Raw genomic sequence first — 12,370 nt, 5'->3', positions numbered from 1 at the left:
CACACCCCCCCGCCCCCGCCGCCCACCACCACCTAAACATGAGTGGTAGGCTAGCCGGCAGAGAACAGGTGGTTGGCAGTCAGAGGAGCCCACGGACAGAGGTGGTCTTGCCTCCTAAGCCCACATTCTTAACTGCTCCACGAAGATCAGCAAGAAGGACCAGTGTCTGCCAGTTATTCCCGTCCGAGCCTCACTAGGCTCCACAAAGGCACACGGCCCTGCCGAGAAGCCAGGGAAGATGGGACACGATTCACGGGCAGCGGCAGAGAACGAGCGTCAGAAACAGGCTGTAAAAAAGGCTTCTTTATTGAGAACAGTGAGTGTAAAAAAACAACAAACACACAACAACAACAAAAGTGTGAGGCAGGGGTGGTCCCCGTCCCCATCTCCTCCAAGGCGCACCCCTCCCTCCCATGCCCACCCACCCTACGCTGCGAGTACGGTACATACAAAAGCCGCCCGTGGTGCATACAAAAAGGGCGGGTTATATAATGTCAAAAGCTCCTGAAACTCCTTCATCTGCCAGGCACTTAGGATGAGGAAAGGAGAGAAGGGTGGGGAGGAGACACAGGTCAGGGTCGGCGTGCACAAGTCCATGTGGGAGGACGCACTGGCTGTGTCCACCCCGATTCTGGCGCAGACCCCAAGGTGGGCCCTGAGGGCCCGAACTACCCAGGAATTTGAGTATATTAAGGAACGGCCCTCCAAGCCTCGCCTGCCCTGGGCAACGTTAGCAGGTGAGTGGCAGAATTGCACCTGGCCAAGGGGCAGAGACCCAGGCCAGAAATGGGTGTTACCTGAGGCACCCACACTGCCCCTGATGGGGGAAGGGGTTGCGGAAAAAGCTGCCCAGCCCAAGGTCCTAGTCACCAGTCAGGGTCCGAGTCAACCCCCCCAAGGGCTGAGGGTAAGAGAGGAGGAAATCGCAGGCCCAGCCCAAACCTCAGCAGTGCCTGTGGTGCCAGGTGGGGCCCGTAGGGCCGAGGAGGACAGGGATCTTGCCCATCATGCTGCAGGCACCTGTCAGGGGGTCCTCCCGTGCCCACGCCGGCCTGAGGCACAGCCTGCCTGGGCTCCCTCCTCATGGCTTGCTGTCTGCGGGGCTGTCTCCCAGGGCGTTGGCAATCTCGCTGAAGGAGGGCCTGTCCTTGGGGCTGAGGGCCCAGCAGCGCTGCATCAGCCGGTAGAGCTTGGAAGGGCAGCCCTCAGGCTGTGGGAGTCTGGTCTTCCCAGCCTGCAAGTCTGCAGGAAAATGAGAGTTAGGCAAACTTTTAACCTCCTGTCCAACACTCTGTGGAGCCGGCAGTACCCACAAGCAGCCACTGGAGGGCGACCTGGGGTGGGGGCCACTGGCCAGTGGCTGGTGGGCACTGACTCAAGGAGTACAGGGGAAGTATCTTGCAACCAAAGGGGTAACTCCCCTGGCCCCAGCTCTGCCGGGCTGGTGGGTCAGGGTCCACACAGCACAGGAGGCAACCAATGCATGGGGGCAGGTGTCAGTGGCTGGAGTGGTCACTGTGGGCGAGGGCTGTTACCAGCCAACATGAAGGTATTTCAACACCTGGAGTGGCCCTATCTGTGTACCTGCTATGACCACCGCTGAGGGGAGGCAGGCTGAGCTGCCCCCAGGATCCTGAGCAAACTCTCCACCTGGAAAAACCTGTGGAATGGTCCCTTGGAAACACAGCTGCCTACCTGCTAGCACCTCGTCGTCGGCCTGCCCACCATGGGGCATCTCTCCATGGGTGAACACTTCCCACATCAGCACACCAAAGGCCCAGACATCAGACTTGGTGGAGAAGTCACCCTCCAGGATGGCCTCGGGGGACATCCAGCGCAGAGGCACCCAAGCCTGGCGGAAGTGGTAGTACTCGCTGCAGAAGAAAACCACACGTGGGGGTGGGGGAGGGGCCTCCGTGGCTCACAGCGTCGGTGGGTTGTGGTGAGGGACGACAGATCCCTCATCCCAGGTCTGAGTCTCATACGCAAGCTAGAACCCAACTCTTCTACCTCAAGGCACTCAAGAGAAACTGGCAACATAGGGGTACACGGAATGAAATCTGGGGGCATCCACATGGGGTTGATGGTTAAAAATTCCTTTAAAACCAAATTTTGCCTACATTTTAATATAAAAAGCTAATAATCATACATACTTTTGGCACTGGTCTTAAAACTGTGAAAAAGGAGAACATGTTAAGTGGAAAGAACATTTAAGAAGCTTTAATGACTAAAGCATGACTGATGTATGACTGGGCACTGGGGTGACGGGAGGGGAGTCCCCAGGCGCCCCTGGGCGCTCTGCAGTGTGGATGGGTGTCCCAGAGCACCTCTGGCCCTGGCGCTGAGCTCCAAGTCTTAGGATTCAAAACAGTAATTGGTGAATTCAGGAAGGTACGGAGGGAACCGTACAAACAGTTAAGTTACATACACACTGTTATAAAACCTGCTAGGTACTTTTTAAAGGTCTGTAGTATTTTATCACTAGAGAAAAATCTATGAGCGACAGGGACCTGTGTCCCAATGGCGAAGACGCCTGCTGCACCCTTGGAGAGAGGATAGGAAGCCACTGTCCCTTCCTGGGCTCTCCGCTTTAGACTAAGCAGCCCTCCCCCACACCTCCCACACCTCCCCTCTACCCCTCACCCCACCCACCCACGTCCTTCTACCTGTTGTACACGTCCTTGCTGAGCCCCAGGGCCGACACCTTCACCTGTCTCTGGGCGCTGACCAGGCAGTTCCGAGCGGCCAGGTCCTTGTGCACAAAGCGGTTGTTGGACAGGTGCTCCATGCCCAGGGCCACCTGGGTGCACAGGGCCACCTGGAGCAAGAAAGGGACTCACTCATCAAAGCGCCCATGTCTCGGGGATCCAAGTGACCACGCCCCACACAACCCTTGGTGGGTCTCCATGCCATCGGTGTGACGCTCAGGAGGCCCGAGGCAAAGCCACACCCGCTTAGCTTCCTTCTCTGTTAACCGGGATAACAGTGCCCGCCTCGCGGGGCTGCTGGAAGAACAGAACCCAATGAGATGAGCACTGGGACCACCTGGACACGCAGCAGGTGCTGGACAGGTGAGCAGCACGTGGGTGGGGAGAGCACATAGTAACCACGTGAGAAAAATAACTGGCAGTGAGCATAGCTCACATCCTAATGGGTTGTTTCTTTTCCTTTGAACTTCAAAATTACGTATTTTCTACTAGTTGTATATAAAAAACAAAACAAAGGATATATATTTTGACACATACACAAAACACATATGCCTCCAAGGCGGGGAGCTGGGGACTAGAGAGGAGAAAGGTAGAAAAACTTTCTGATTTGTATCTTTTAAGTGGTAAACTATATCTAGAAAAGCTCATCAAATACATGTGCACTTCCACAAATAATTATAAAGCTCAGACCCAGGTCACGATCACTAAGTGAAAAACACAAAACCAACAATGCTAGCACCCCAGAGCGTACACACTCGGTATGCTTCCAGCCTTATCTGGTTCCAAAAGGGGAAACTGAACTGTATTGTTTAGGAACGTTGTGAGTAAAGGTAAAACCAGAAAGAACAGCCAAGAAATTAGGACCATAAAGGCAGGACAGCGGTTACCTCTGGAGGGGAGGGAGAGAGCATGATGAGGAAGGAGCCCTTAGGTTTTACCATTACACACACGTTCCTAAGCAATATAATTCAGTTTTCCCGTTTTGGAACCAGATAAGGCTGGAAGCATACAAAGTGTGTATGTTTTTTTGCCTGATTTGTTCACTCAGCATTGTGAGGGTCATCCTTTGGGATGTGATGCAGGGACTAGTTTACTGCGTTTTCATCCTTGAATATCCTATATTTAATCATTTTAATGCCAATGGATATTTGGATCCCCCCCCCCCAGCGTTGTGCTATTAAGAACAGTGCTGCTATGACCGTTCTTATGGGTGCGCACACATGAATTTCTTTAAGATATCTAGGTATGAGTCAAGGACTATGAGTAGCTCTACAAAATAAGAACAAACTCTTTTCCAAAGGGTAGGAGTTAAAAATATATTTCACTAATTCCCTTTTAAAATTGTTGAGCCATGTGACTGTATTATATAGAACTAGTGCCCCCGTGCATGGATTCATGCACATTGAAAGGAAATTAATTAGAAGGTGGACGGTGGGGCAGGACTGGGTGAGACGGGCTGGACACACCCTGGAGCCAACCTCCCACGGTCCCTCTCTGGCTGACTAAACCTGGGGTGGCACCGCAGCTCGAAGGTGGTCTGCGGAGTGAGCAGGGTCCCTCCACAGGTGGGGTCCCTCGGCCTGGCCTGTGGGGATTGGGCTGAAACTGGCTCTCCAACATCCGGAGGGGTCCCGGATTGCGAGACTGTGGTCCTCAGGTGACGCACCCCGAAATCGAGCTCCCTCCTCTCCAGTTCTGGGTATGTAACCCGAGAACCTCTGCTGCCAAGTCACCGCAGCTCGGCAGCTCCTGTGTTGAGCATCTGTCCCCTGGTGGTCAGTGTGCATCATACCTACCAGCTGGTCAGATGGTCGCTTAGCCTTTTATACTAGTGGCCTGGTGCAGGAAATTCGTGCACAGGAGCAGGGGGAGGGGCGGGAGGAGGGCTGTCCCTCAGCCCAGCCTGCACCCTCTCCAATCTGGGATCCCTCTCACAATCCGGGACCACTGGCTCCTAACTGCTCACCTGCCTGCCTGCCTAATCGCCCCTAACCACTCTGCCTGCCGGCCTGATTGCCCCCAACTGCTCTCCCTTCTGGCCTGATCACCCTTAACTGCCTCTGCCTCAGCCCCGCCACCATGGCTTTGTCCGGCAGGACGTCCAGAAGGTCTCCTGGTCTAATTAACGTATTACCCTTTTATAAGTACAGATAAATACCTTATAGAACATTCTAAATAGAACTATATTGTTATATTAACATTTTAAAAGTATATGCCAATAGACTGAACAAATATTAATTGAGCATCTACTGTACACCATACACAGCTGGGTGCTGGTGGAATACAACAGAAATGGCAAGACAGGGCTCCGGGTGAGAGGACAGTCTAGAAGGCAGACAAACACTATCCCCGCAGAAGGCTGCCACCCCCGGGAGAAGGTGCTCCACGCCGAACAGAGCGCCAGGTCAGCGTCTGTAAAGACCCATGGCGCCTAGGCCTCTGTCACCTTATCCAAACCTTGGGAGCACCACTGAGGGACACGTGGCCCCTGTAGTGTTTCTCTGCATATAAAAACAAGGAAACAGAAATGCACAGAGATCCCTGTGGAATATTACTGAACAAGTTACAGCCAGCCATGTGGTTCTGCCATACAGACTCATTCTCTCAGGATCCACAAGGGGGGAGTCACCCATCACATAAATGCAGTCATGGAGGGATGAAGGTAAGAATGGGGCCAAAAGCCACGATCATTGGTGATCAAGGAAATATAAGCCACATCCCAATGAGATGCCATTTTATACACGTCTGATGTCAAAAAGTCAAAAGTCTGCCTCCAGCTTATCGCTAATGATAAAAACACATAATTCACATACATATTAAGAGAATGAGAAAGCAAATATGAACAAACAAATCTGGGTAAAGGGTCTGTAGGAGTTCCTTGAACTTTTCTTAACACTCTTTTAAAAAAATATATTTTAATTGATTTCAGAAAGAGGAAGGAAGAGAAACATCCATGATGAGAGAGAATCACTGATCGGCTGCCTCCTGCACACCCTCTACTGAGGATTGCGTCACCAACCCGGGCATGTGCCCTTGACTGGAATCAAATATGGGACCCTTTAGTCTGCAGACGCTCTATCCACTGAGCCAAACCAGCGAGGGCCTTAACACTCTTTTAAGTTCAAAATATCAAAATAAAAATTTACCAAACACACACACACACACACACACACACACACTCACTCATGCACATTAAAAAATAACTAAATAAAAGCAGCCCATGTATGGACCAATAATGAGTATGTCATAAATTATCCAAAGATGATGGTTCATGTAATTCTGTGTTCCTGAAATTCAAAGAGGAATGAAGTGAATGGGAGTGACAGAGGGGCTGTTGCCAATTTACCTAGTGCGAGAAGACCACCCAATCTGAGAGGAGACAGGAACACTTGTGAGTACCTACTGTGCGCTGGCCCCTGAGCGAGGTGGCTGCCCCTCTTATTTGCACTGTGAGGCGGGCTCATCCTCAGCCCGGCCCAGGGTCCCATCTGAAGCTTTCCCCCTGGCTCTTGCCTCAGTACCACAGCTGCCTCTCTGGTCACATCAGTGGTGCTGGGGGCACGGGAGGGGCCATCTGCTCAGCAGTGAGCCCAGAGGTGGGGTGCTGGCTTCAGCCTGGCCCTTCAGCAGCTCCCCCAGCCTGGCTTCCAGAGGAGCTGACCAGACGCTGGCAGAGGGGTCACTCCACAGACAAATCCCGGCCGGTGTGCACTGGCCAGTGACATCCTGAGGGCCAACTGCCTCCAATGGTGGTTTGCTAACTGTGGGTACAACCTATTAGTATGTCTTGAAACCAACTTAGTTCATCTTAAGCAGCGTTAAAAAAACTGAGCATCGCCGAAACCGGTTTGGCTCAGTGGATAGAGCATCGGCCTGCGGACTGAAAGGTCCCAGGTTCGATTCCGGTCAAGGGCATGTACCTGGGTTGCGGGCACATCCCCAGTAGGAGATGTGCAGGAGGCAGCTGATCGATGTTTCTCTCTCATCGATGTTTCTAGCTCTCTATCTCTTTCCGTTCCTCTCTGTAAAAAATCAATAAAATATATTTTAAAAAAACAACAAAAAAACTGAGCATTGCCCTGACCATGTGGCTCAGTTGGTTGAGCGTCATCCCATGCACCGAAAGTTTGCCAGTTTGATTCCTGATCAGGGCAAATGCCCAGGTTGTGAGTTCAGTCTCCGTTGGGGTAGAGGAGGCAACTGATGGATGTTTCTCTCTCACATCTAGGCAATGTTTTTCTCGCTCTCTCCCCCCGTCCCTTTCTCTCTCTCTCTCTCAAAACCAATAAAAACATATTTTTTTAAATCAGAACAGAAAATATGAGAGTGCATTACTTAGTAAGAGTATCATTCATAACATTTTTCATTTTTAAAATATATAACCATGCCAATGTTGTTGGGTTGTGATGCAAAATGTACCTTTTTTTGCTACTGTGGGTTTCAGTCAAAACAGTTTAAGAAACAACAGTCTAAATCTGTGCTGTCCGAAACAGTCATCCCGAGCCCTGCGTGACTATGTTAACTAAAACCTAATAAACATTAAAAACTCGGCTTCTCTGTGGCCTTAGCCACATTCTCTGGGCTCAGTAGCCACCTGGGGCGAGTGACTACCGCACTGCACAGCAGCAGATACGGGATGTTTCCACCCCTGCAGGGAGTTCTGTGAGCACCGATCCAAACCACCACCAAGCAGGCCCATCGACACAGCCAACATACTGACAGACGCCGCATACGCAGAGGCGCTCACCGAACAAGCACCATCAAGCGCTGGGGAGAGTCTCATCTTCTTGGTGCATTTTCTTTACAAAAGTGAAGACACAGCCCTGGCCGGTGTCTCAGCCGTTAGAGCGCCGGCCCGTGCCCCAGAGGGTCACAAGTTTGCTCCCTGCCCCACGTCTGGGCATGCGCGGAGGCAACCAGTCAACAGTCAATGTATGTCTCTCTCTCCTGTTAATGTTTTCTCCCTCCTCCCTCCCACTCTCTCAAAAGCAATGGAAAAAAATATCCTCGGGTGAGGATGAAAGAAAAAAAAAGTAATGACACAAAATCTCTGGGTAGCTTCCAACCAAACGGGTGTGCCAGTGAGGAGGGTTGAGAAGAGATCCCAGGATCACTGGGCTCTCCCTGGGCACAGAGCCTGCACTGCATCTCCACAGAAAACCAGAGGCCACATGCCCCAAACAGTCCCCAGACTGCCGTCCTCAGAACACCCCAAGTGCCACTGGTGCTAAAAGGGCCAGATGACCACTGACGTGGGCATCGTAAGTGAACGGACTCCACTTCAGGCTTCAAAACCCCAGGGCATTGCTCAGCCTTGCCTGGCCATCTGTAAGGGGCAGACAAAGGCTTCTGTGATGTGCCCGCATCACACCTGCCCTTCCCCCAGTCTGCTCTCAATCTGCTGCTCAAGAGAAACAAGAGAGTGGGCTTGGCATGGCGACTAACTTGCTATCTTCCCAGAGAGGCAGTGCTTCGGGAAACGCTGGCTACGTGAGGACGGCAAAAGGGAATTCTGTTAGACCCAAGCCAATGAAGTGTTTCCTTACTGCTGGGCAAGCCGCCACCAGAAGGCCACAGGATCAATGTTCAAATGCTGTTATAAAGACCAGACCCACCCCTTCCTTTCCAAGGTTCAACAGGTCCCAGCTAACCCACTGTGACTCCACTGTGCTCGCCTCACAACAGGCTTTCTGTGTACACCACAGGTCCTGGCATCTGGCTGCATAAGGCTCTGTCCACCAGGTGCTAAGCGACCCTACATCTCGTCCTGTCATTGGCTTGAAGGTGATGCATAGAGAAACCACAGGTTACAGTTCTCCAACTTTTTTTTTTTTTAAATATATATTTTATTGATTTTTCACAGAGAAGATGGGAGAGAGAGATAGAGAGTTAGAAACATCGATGAGAGAGAGACATCGATCAGCTGCTTCCTGCACATCTCCTACTGGGGATGTGCCCGCAACCAAGGCACATGCCCTTGACCGGAATCGAACCTGGGACCTTTCAGTCTGCAGGCCAATGCTCTATCCACTGAGCCAAACCGGTTTCGGCAGTTCTCCAACTTTAAAATCCCCATCATCTTATCAGCTACTTAACAAGCATTATCTACAATTTTGCCACCACCCAAGGCCAGGGTCTTTGACCTTTTTTCTTTTAATCTTTATTGTTGAAAGTATTACATATGCCCCCTTCCCCCCACATGGCCCCCTCCAGCTTGCCCCCACCTCCCTGACTTCTATCACTATCCCACTGCTATCCTGAAATCCTCCTGGGGACCCCACCACCACCACCACCACCACCCATACCACGTATGGCACCCTGGTTCCAGCTCTGGCTGGCCAGGGAGCAGCCTGCCTACCTCTCCAGCTCCCCTTAAAAACACAACTCTTGCCCAGCCAGTGTTGCTCAGTGGTTGAGTGTCGACCTATGAACCAGGTCATGGTTCGATTTCCGGTCAGGGCACATGCCCCGGTTGCAGCCTCAATCCCAAGTGGGAGGTGTGCAGGAGGCAGCCAATCAATGACTCTCTCATCGTTGATGTTTCTATCTCTCTATTCCTCTCCCTTTCTCTCTGAAATTAATAAAAATAATTTTTAAAAAAACTTAACTCTTTCTGCTTCCATTCCCAGGACTCCTGGGCATATGAAGTTAACAGAGTAACTCACTAAATTACTAGCACAAGGAAGTATCTACAGGTTTTAATACGTATTTTCTAAGAATTATCATTTTCATGGAATCCCTCCAAAGCAGTATTTTTAAAACTACTGACTGAGACCCACATAGGTCTCGAAACCACTGGGAAGGACTCCTCAAACTTTGATGGGCTTACGAATCAGCTGAAAAGGTGGCTGGAAAATTGCAGTTCCTCAGACCCTACCCTCAGGTTCTCTGATTCCCGCAGTCTGAGTGAGGTATGGTCCAGAAATCTTTTTTTTTTTTAAGCAATCCCACCCCCACCAGATGCTGAGTACTGTCCTTAGAGAGCATGGAACCAACTCACTGAAGCTCCGCCATCAAATTTAAGATGCTCTTTCAAAAAAGTGTGGGAGAGATCTTCAGCGAAGGCGGTGATGACTTTCGGTAAAATACCGTCCCTCAGGCCACGTGACAGAGGTAACCAACGTCCTGCCAGCCTGTGTCCCTGTCCCCATGTCCCAGCCACAGAGACCTACCTGGTGCCCCTCTCTCCTGAATCCGTCCCTTCCTGCCGTTCAACTCCTTCCTGTCCTTGAGAACTGAACTCAAGTGGCTTTCTCACCAGGAAGCCTTCTTTGTGAACCACAACTGTCTGTCCACCTGAGGAAGTGGAGTCTCCACCATCTCTTAGTGAACGCCTCTCCCTTGCTTTCTGTGGGGCACGTGGAGTCTGTGTGGCACATGCATCCTCTTTTACTGAAGCTCCCCCGCTTGATCCTCAGTGCCCCAGCGATGCCCGGCAGTTTCCGTTTTACATCCCCAAGGGCCCTCAGGCTCCATGCATGTCCCGATTTGTGAGCTCTGGGGTCCCCACGTGCCACCAGCTGGAGCAGCGTGCCCTGTCCTATGGCTTCTCAGAGTTATGTTTTTAAGGGGAGCTGGAGTGGTGGGCAGGCTGCTCCCTGGCCAGCCAGAGCTGGAACCAGGGTGCCATACGTGGTATGGGTGGTGGTGGTGGTGGGGGGTCCCCAGAAGGATTTCAGGAAAGCAGTGGAATAGTGATAGAAGTCAAGGAGGCAGGCGCGAGGTGTCAAAAGGCCCACTCTAGCTGACCTGGGGCCAGGTCGCCTACCCTACCTGGGCCTAGTAAACTCACCTGTAACGGGAGGCCAGCCTGAAGGGCACAGGACCTCTTCCCCAGAGAGATGAGGGGCAGCCAGGGTCCCCACGCACCTGACTAATCAGCCAGCACACCTTCCTGCCCTGCCTGAGTCCGCAACCTGAGTCAGCCTACAAGGCAGGGGGTGGCCACCTGGAGGGGCCTGGCGGTCAGTTTCTGCCCACCTGCCCTGAGCTGATCGGTTTATGAGGTGACTTTGCTGTCAGCTTAGAAACAGTGCCAGGCACATGAGGGAGGCGGGTCAGCTCAGAGGAGAGGGAGCCGGCTGCGGACAGGGAGAGCCGGGCTGCAGAAGCGATCATCTGCTGTGGGCAGGGGAGCAGGCGAGCTTCCCTTCTTCACTGCCTCAGCCCAGGCCTGCTCCACCACGGGCTCCAGCCAGGGCTCTGTGCCCACAGAGCCCTCTGCCCTGAAGGCAGGAGGAGGACAGGAAGGAAAGGCTGCACAGCTACAGCTAAAGTGAGAGTTAAAGTGTAAAAACCACAGTAGGTGAAACATGGGCAGCCCACTCACAGAAGTTTCCACACTCGGAGCCGAAAGAAACATACTCAGGGACACACCCAGCCAGCAGGCCCCTAAAACTCAGGCAGCTCACTGTTCCTCATCTCAGGGCTCCCCACGGCTCCTCTATCTTACTGCTCCCCGCTGCTCCTCCACCTCAGTGCTCCTCACCTCACTGGACCCCGCTGCTCCTCCACCTCAGTGCTCCCTGCTGCTCCTCCACCTCACTGGTCCCCACTGCTCCTCACCTCACTGCTCCCCACTGCTCCTCGCCTCACTGCTCCCCACTGCTCCTCGCCTCACTGCTCCCCACTGCTCCTCGCCTCACTGCTCCCCACTGCTCCTCGCCTCACTGCTCCCCACTGCTCCTCGCCTCACTGCTCCCCACTGCTCCTCGCCTCACTGCTCCCCACTGCTCCTCGCCTCACTGCTCCCCACTGCTCCTCGCCTCACTGCTCCCCACTGCTCCTCGCCTCACTGCTCCCCACTGCTCCTCGCCTCACTGCTCCCCACTGCTCCTCGCCTCACTGCTCCCCACTGCTCCTCGCCTCACTGCTCCCCACTGCTCCTCGCCTCACTGCTCCCCACTGCTCCTCGCCTCACTGCTCCCCACTGCTCCTCGCCTCACTGCTCCCCACTGCTCCTCGCCTCACTGCTCCCCACTGCTCCTCGCCTCACTGCTCCCCACTGCTCCTCGCCTCACTGCTCCCCACTGCTCCTCGCCTCACTGCTCCCCACTGCTCCTCGCCTCACTGCTCCCCACTGCTCCTCGCCTCACTGCTCCCCACTGCTCCTCGCCTCACTGCTCCCCACTGCTCCTCGCCTCACTGCTCCCCACTGCTCCTCGCCTCACTGCTCCCCACTGCTCCTCGCCTCACTGCTCCCCACTGCTCCTCGCCTCACTGCTCCCCACTGCTCCTCGCCTCACTGCTCCCCACTGCTCCTCGCCTCACTGCTCCCCACTGCTCCTCGCCTCACTGCTCCCCACTGCTCCTCGCCTCACTGCTCCCCACTGCTCCTCGCCTCACTGCTCCCCACTGCTCCTCGCCTCACTGCTCCCCACTGCTCCTCGCCTCACTGCTCCCCACTGCTCCTCGCCTCACTGCTCCCCACTGCTCCTCGCCTCACTGCTCCCCACTGCTCCTCGCCTCACTGCTCCCCACTGCTCCTCGCCTCACTGCTCCCCACTGCTCCTCGCCTCACTGCTCCCCACTGCTCCTCGCCTCACTGCTCCCCACTGCTCCTCGCCTCACTGCTCCCCACTGCTCCTCGCCTCACTGCTCCCCACTGCTCCTCGCCTCACTGCTCCCCACTGCTCCTCGCCTCACTGCTCCCCACTGCTCCT

The 12,370-nt window shown here is 53.7% G+C and overlaps 1 protein-coding gene across 2 annotated transcripts in view; it reads right to left on the bottom strand.

Moving 5' to 3' along the window:
- Positions 1–283: 283 nt before the first annotated feature.
- The window catches only part of PTK7 (protein tyrosine kinase 7 (inactive)), a 29,060-nt gene continuing 16,973 nt past the window's right edge, over positions 284–12,370 (bottom strand). The window contains exons 17-19 of one of the 2 annotated variants that reach the window (XM_015572240.1): positions 2,667–2,818; positions 1,696–1,874; positions 284–1,242 (exon numbers count right to left, since the gene is read on the bottom strand). In XM_015572240.1, coding sequence (XP_015427726.1) covers positions 1,082–1,242; positions 1,696–1,874; positions 2,667–2,818 — 492 coding nt within the window. In that variant the 3' untranslated portion in view covers positions 284–1,081. Of the gene's footprint in view, positions 1,243–1,695; positions 1,875–2,666; positions 2,819–10,418; positions 10,979–12,370 lie in introns of those variants that run through there. The other variant, XM_015572241.1, reaches the window with a different exon arrangement.

Source organism: Myotis davidii, unplaced genomic scaffold (assembly GCF_000327345.1).
Source record: "Myotis davidii unplaced genomic scaffold, ASM32734v1 scaffold167, whole genome shotgun sequence".
Taxonomy (NCBI): domain Eukaryota; kingdom Metazoa; phylum Chordata; class Mammalia; order Chiroptera; family Vespertilionidae; genus Myotis; species Myotis davidii.
The sequence above is the reverse complement of the archived record's forward strand: the minus strand, read 5'-3'. Positions and strand labels throughout refer to the sequence as shown.